General features: G+C 34.5%; 1 protein-coding gene across 8 annotated transcripts in view; it reads left to right on the top strand.

Moving 5' to 3' along the window:
* The first annotated feature begins 1,241 nt into the window (after positions 1-1,241).
* LOC101742039 (leucine-rich melanocyte differentiation-associated protein) overlaps positions 1,242-7,183 on the top strand; it is a 7,617-nt gene continuing 1,675 nt past the window's right edge. Inside the window, exons 1-6 of one of the 8 annotated variants that reach the window (XM_062668960.1) lie at positions 1,831-2,050; positions 3,082-3,205; positions 3,598-3,714; positions 4,321-4,464; positions 5,154-5,264; positions 6,073-6,222. In XM_062668960.1, coding sequence (XP_062524944.1) covers positions 3,674-3,714; positions 4,321-4,464; positions 5,154-5,264; positions 6,073-6,222 — 446 coding nt within the window. In that variant the 5' untranslated portion in view covers positions 1,831-2,050; positions 3,082-3,205; positions 3,598-3,673. Of the gene's footprint in view, positions 2,051-2,952; positions 3,206-3,597; positions 3,715-4,320; positions 4,465-5,153; positions 5,265-6,072; positions 6,223-7,183 lie in introns of those variants that run through there. The other 7 variants (XM_038011552.2, XM_038011551.2, XM_038011554.2 and 4 more) reach the window with 7 other exon arrangements.

Raw genomic sequence — 7,183 nt, 5'->3', positions numbered from 1 at the left:
TGGTCAAACAACGTTTAGTAATTGTATTTTTCCAACTGGAAAGGCGAAAGTATCACTCCATAGAACCTAATCTTTGGTATTTTCTCTTTTATTAAAAATGATAAGCAATTAAATGAAATGGAGTTGATCAATTTGAGACATTAATCAATTCTAATGAAATTAACGGAGAAAAGATGAAATGAAATAAGTCTCAGTAAAATGATTTTTTTTAATAAGGCTCTCTGGAGGGCCTTCCCCTTTAGCAGCCAAAGAGCTGCCGGGGACCATGTCCCATGGCCTAGCATCCAAGAGGGCTCCAGAAGGGAGCCCTCTCCCGCTTCACGCGCCCTTTGTCCAGCAAAGGTGGGAAATGGAACACGGTGTTTTTTTTTTTTTTTTTATTGCCCTTGTAGGCAGACGAGCATACGGCCCACCTGATGGTGAGTGGTTACCGTCGCCCATGGACTTCAGCAATGCCAGGGGCATAGCCAAGCCGCTGCCTACCGCTTAATACTCTCCACAAGCCTCGTTTGAAGAAGGACATGTCACAGCGCTCGGGAAACACCGTGGAGGGGAGCTCATTCCATAGCCGGATGGTAAGCCCCACCGCCGCGACAAGGCGAGACCACGTTGTGTGTAGATTCTGTGAAAGATTCCGAAAAGTCAAGTCCAGTGACTTTGCTTAACTTTACCCCATCTGTGCACTTTCACATATGCTACGCAGTTAATAAACCATCATTATCATATCTTTAAGCCTAAACTAAGAAACACTAATTTAAACAATGCTCCTCGAATATCGGCGAAAAAATTTGTTCAATTTGACATTACGATGTATGTTTGATTTTGTCTATTGGTTAGGCGAAGGGTACAATCAAATTTTATTTATCAGGCAAGCATTATGTATTTTAAAAGGCATAAAGCATAAGGCATAATATATGTATTGTAAAAACTGAGACCTTAGAACTCATGTCTCAAGGTAGGTGGTGGCATTTACGTTGTAGATGTCTATGGACTCCGGTGACCACTTAACATCAAGTGGGCCGTGAACTCGTCTACCCACTTATGCAATAAAAACCAAAATTAAAAAAAACTATTTTTTATGAAAAGCTAGGCAGAGTGGATTGAAATCAAATTTATCTAAATTGATTTATAATATTTATATAAATCAATTTAGTTTAAAATGAAATTTAATGAACTGAAATATTAATACCAGACCGTATGTACGTGTTAGATTAGATGAAATGACATCAGCTCCCAGTTGCATGGTTGAGATTTACAGTAGGTACTTTACCGGACTTTTTGTAAAGATCCAAGAAGCCACTTTCAGCGATCTCGTTCTATTCCGCCAGGCTTATATACCTTCATAAATACTAAATGATTCATTTTTTCATTCAACAAACTTCAATTTGTCCAGATTTACATCTGATTACAATAGTTTTCTAGCGTTCCCGCTAGTGAGCCTCCAGCTTATTACAATAATTGTCGAAATGTCCTTGTAAACTTTTAACCTGAAATACTACCTACTTCCAAATTTAATGATCTACATCATCACCAGCCCACAGTCGTCTACTGCTAGATATAGGCCTCTCCCAATCCATACCACTGAGCCCGGTCTTCGGCTCTTCCCATCCACTTTTTGCTGGCTAGGTAGTGCGATGACCTCCGAACGGTGGCCGGCAATGATCTACATTATTGCAATATTTATAAATAGAAAATATGAAAAAATTATGGTAAGGCTAAAAAAAATAAAATAGAAGATTGATGATAAATTAAATTAACAAGACGCTTTCCTCATAAAGATTTATTTGATACATAAGTATCTTAGTTCTTATCATTTCTAAGTCGCCCTTGTGTCGACGTGACCAAACTGATAAGACTACAAGCTTTGTTGTGATAGCTGTGTTGTGAGCAATAAGATGTGAATAATTGGTGTATCGATGAGACAAAGTAACTTTTAATTATTGTCTAATCTCAATACTTTGTCATCATCATCAAATCAACTTGTCATGTAATTTGCATTTTAATGATTATAAAACTAAGTTCTGAACACAATGGATGACAAAATAAACAAGTAAGTGCTTTCATAAATTTAACTGGGACATGAACAGAATACGTTAAAAGTTTAAAGTAAATTAGTTCTGTTAATGATTCCAAAACAAAACACATCTAACATCTCATGATGACAGTTATCTACGCTAATTATTCCTAATTAAGTTAAGTTCTCTTCACACTCCAAATTTAATAATTTCTAGCTAAAAGAGAAAAGTAGATTATTTATATATTGCTATTATGTACATACTTTATGGTTTTTTATTGGCATTGTTAAGTAATCGTTCTAATCTAAAGAGTGGAATATAATATTAATTGATTGTTTGGTGTAGGCCTAGAATAGCACAACTCCAACTTCCCGTGAATACAGCTAAGGGATAAAATTAAATTTACTGTGAACTCGAACTGGCATTTGTAGGTAGTAAGTCCGTATGGATAGGTTTAGTACCTAACTGACTATTTACACCACAAAGGAGTCTTATACTCCAGTTAGAAGAGAGGTACTGCCATGCCATGGTATAACCATTCAAACTTCGACGTGACGTAATTCCCTTCATTCAATGGGCACTGGTAGCCGCTTTACCATACCAAGGGCTATACGCTCATTTTTACCTTTAGACACAATTTTTGCATTTAGAACATTCAAATATTAAGTTTATTCTATGGGCGTGTAGTTAATATATAATAGTATGTATTAATAATATAATATTAAAAGATATTAAATGTATTTTAGTATATCTATGAGCGAGCATATGGCCTAGTTGATTGTGAATGATAACAAAATATTTTTAATGATGTACAATACTTACATGATTGTTTAATGCAAAGCATGTTTTTTGTTAAAAACCACTTGAGATAAAAGAGCTACCTATGAGACTAGCTACCTTTATTTTAATGGCATCGTTGTTGGATTGTTTTTACTTTTGACAGCAGACTTTAGATGCCGTTGTCAAAAAACTAAATATTTACATTTTGCAAAACATTTCAAAACAGGTTTAATTTTGAAATAATTAACGAAAGACCGCACCCAACAATATTTTTTTACATCGGTAGGTATAGGCAGATAGATTGAGACTATCAAAAACATAACTAGTTTTTGCTAAAACTTACAATACGGGTGCAATGCAATATCCATCTTGATTCAAGCGTCGGCAAATAAATACAAGTAACTTTCAATGTAAGTTCATCTATTTAATGTTAGATAATTAGAATTTAAACTTATTATTAAATAAGCTAATTTCGTAGAACCTAAAATATATTATTTGTCGTGAAATAAGGTTTTGCTATGTGGTTTATGATAAAAAAGTCGGATTCATTGTGGAAACGTGGGACTGTAGTATAATAGACCCGACAAAATGTTAAAAAAAAATAGTACTAAATAGAAGTGTACATTTTTTTAATTTCCGTGTACTACTATATATACCAAAAGATGTATAGTATAAAACTCAAGACGCAACTCATCAATGATATTTGACCAATAAGAATACATGGCAGGACATATATAATGATTATGGAATAGTTAAACTTAGTTTAGAAAGGCTTTATTCAAATTTTTTATTTGTCTTCCAGTCATGCAAGTTGCTCTAGTGTTCCTGATGAGGGAGTGATTTCAGTGGACCTGTCTAGAGATATAGTCGTCGACTCAATGACAGACATGACAGAAGCCATAATATCTCCTAATTTAATGTAAGGTTTGATATTAATTTAAATGAGCAAGAAATAATATTCAATACCAGGTATATGCCACTAGCCATTTACAGACATTAGATCATAGTTTAAGTTGCCACAGAGTAACTACTATCCCTCCCTTTAGACCAACATACAACATACTTGGAGAAAGGTTGCTATGCATCTTTAGAATATAATAAAAATACCATGTAAGAAGTTCATTTTATTAAACTTTTTCTTTGCCTTAGACTATGCTAAGATTACTATCTTTATATGGGAATATTAAATACTATTTTTAAAAAACTTCATGTTATATATTTTCTAGGGAGTCTTGTTCCAAACTGATATTGCACCAGGGGGATCCCTTAAGTATGAGCTACTAACCAATTTTTATTTATTTTATTACTTACATGGATGGGCAAGGTCACAGTCTCCCTGGGATAAAGTGTTTACCAGTGCCTAAAGTCGTCATCAATGTAATTGCTGCTGTTCATCTTAAATCAGAAATTATTCTCTACTATTATTCTCTAAATTATTCTCTACTCTTCTCTAAACTAGTCTTAGTGCTTTAGTATAATGACTAGAGTGTATAAGTAAGTATTATGTCTAATATTCATTAACCAGTTCAACTGACTACAGTGTGGACAATGAAGAGGACTCTACAAAACTGACTCTGGCCTATGAATGGCTGTATGAAGTGCCAAGGACAATAGTGGATAAATTTTCCAATCACATAAAATATTTGGATATAAGCCACAATAAAATTACGTAAGTTCGAATTATAATTCACATTGATAGCTTGAAATATGATGGAATGTGAGGAATTGTGACTCAAGCAAAGATTTTGTTATTATTATTATTATTGTTATTTTTCTATGTTTCCCCTTTCTCAGCCCAGTCTGTCGACAGAGCCGGCAGAACTGTATATACGGGCTTTTGGCAAAGTAACATACAGTAGCTATGAGTTATTAGGCTAGTTTTTATTATGTGTAGTATTCTTCAAGCTGCAGGAACTTTCTCACTATTCTGCATGTATTTAGTATAGCTGCTTTTTGTAGTGAAATAAATATGTTATCATTTAAATCTAGAAGCTTTAAGCTGTTGTGGATGTGGTTTGGGACAACTCCACTGGTTGAGATTATTATTGGGGCTATGTAAACTTTTTTCTGTTTCCAAATTCTAACTATTTCTTCTTTAAGCTCTGTGTATTTTGTCATTTTTTCTGTAAAAGTTTTTTATTATCATTATTATTATTATATTAATAACTTAAATGTAGAGATTTCTAATGTTAAAACTTGTAAAATGTTTTAGCTAAATGAAAATATCAAAGATTATTCAAGTCCTTTACTTTCTACTTTAGTAGAAAAGGTTTCAGGAGTTAAACCATGTAGTGCTTACTCTAAAATAAATTGTTAATCTGTGTTTGTGTCTGTCATGTCTGTTTTTCATTTTAACAGGAATTTAGATCCTCTAGTTCACTTCTTCCACTTATCATCATTGATAGCCGACCACAATCCTATCACGGAGAACTGTGCGCTACCACCATTACCGAAACTAGAATTATTATGGTAATTTCATTATGTTATTTATTATTGATCACTGATGCTCATTAGCCTAACGTTATAAATGCTAAGAGTACAGCCAAGCCGCTGCCTACTACAGAACATCTCTGTTACTGGAATGGTATTTTCCTGTGGTGATTTTTGTGTTTTTTTTTTATTGCTAGATGAGTGGACGAGCTCACAGCCCACCTGGTGTTAAGTAGTTACTGGAGCCCATAGACATTTACGACGAATGCTAAGAGTACAGCCAAACCGCTGCCTACTACAGAACATCTCTGTTACTGGAATGGTATTTTCCTGTGGTGATTTTTGTGATTTTTTTTTATTGCTAGATGAGTGGACGAGCTCACAGCCCACCTGGTGTTAAGTGGTTACTGGAGCCCATAGACATTTACGACGTAAATGCGCCACCCACCTTGAGATATAAGTTCTAAGGTCTCAAGTATAGTTACAATGGCTGCCCCACCCTTCAAACCGAAACGCATTACTGCTTCACGGCAGAAATAGGCAGGGTGGTGGTACCCACCCGCGCGGACTCACAAGAGGTCCTACCACCAGTAAAAAATTTGATCTTTAAACAACGAAGGAGTAATTCCTAAGATTGAGTATTGAATTCTTACATCAATAGTGACCACCATGCTTATTTTCACTATGAAAACAATATAACAATGATGCATTTTGATTTCAAGGATGAGATAGCCAATGTAGTAATGTAATTTTTACTACAATTTCCCTCTTGATGAGCTCCAGTAATGAATTAACATCATGTAGGTTCCTCTGCCCATTTTCCATAGAAAAAAACTGCTCATTTCAGGTTAAATCATTGTAAGATAGCCTCATTGTACCCATGGGTGGGTAAACTAAAGGAATCCTGCCCAAATTTGCAGTATCTATGCTTAATGGGCAATCCTGCTGCGCCCAGCTACTTCAATGGAGGAACTTTCTATGAATACTTGCAGTATAGGTAAGACTTTCATTAGATTTTATAGTACAGTTAGAAAAAAAAGATATATTTTTTCAGAACGACAATATCAAAGCAGGATGGAAGGCTTAACTTTATTTTATTATGTTAATAAAGAAAAAATTATACAATTTTATATGCGTTGTAATAAATTTACCTCCGAAGCGAATTTCATCTACACTGTCTGGAATTTGTGTCCGTCCACAGTGCGTTTTTGGGCCACGTACCATCATGCTTTGGAATGAATTATCCTCCACATTATCTATAGGTTAACCTGGCTGTATCCTTGGCTTAACGTCTATGAGGGACCGTGGCCAACGACCATAAGGCTTGCCCCTCACTTATGTCTTTGGAAGACAAAAAAAAATATATGTGAATGTTTATTAACAAATTTAAAAGGCTTGCTACGTGTTCGATAGAATGGATATTTGTGGAACGATTTTGTTTTCATAGAACCATGTGCTCTCAATGAGGCTCCAATGTTAAGTTTAATTGGTGTACTTCAGTCGGTCAAATTTATAAAATTACTAGCGACCCGCTCTCGCTTCGCTTAGGGGACTGTAATTTATTATTGATAACAGTATTTCTCCACTATTTAATGGATGTTTTTATACATATAAACCTTCCTCTTCAATCACTCTATCTATTAAAAAAAACCGCGTCAAAATCCGTTGCGTGGTTTTAAAGATTTAAGCATACATAGGGATATAGGGACAGAGAAAGCGACTTTGTTTTATACTATGTAGTGATAATTAGAAAATAAAATTAAAAATAAAACAGCATATTTGGTTAATTTACTTTAATTCTTTAATAGACAAGATGAACTCAAAGCCCAGTAAAAATGTGCTTAAAGACGGTCGTTAAACACACTGTCAAAATCTGTTTGGCCATGTTCTTTGCCATTGGATTTCTACTTCATAATGTGTTTGCTATAAGCGAATATTAAAGGGTCAATTTTAAAACT

This window comes from Bombyx mori, chromosome 6 (assembly GCF_030269925.1).
Source record: "Bombyx mori chromosome 6, ASM3026992v2".
Lineage (NCBI taxonomy): Eukaryota > Metazoa > Arthropoda > Insecta > Lepidoptera > Bombycidae > Bombyx > Bombyx mori.
Note: the sequence above shows the minus strand (reverse complement) of the source record. Positions and strands in the feature narration are given on the sequence as shown.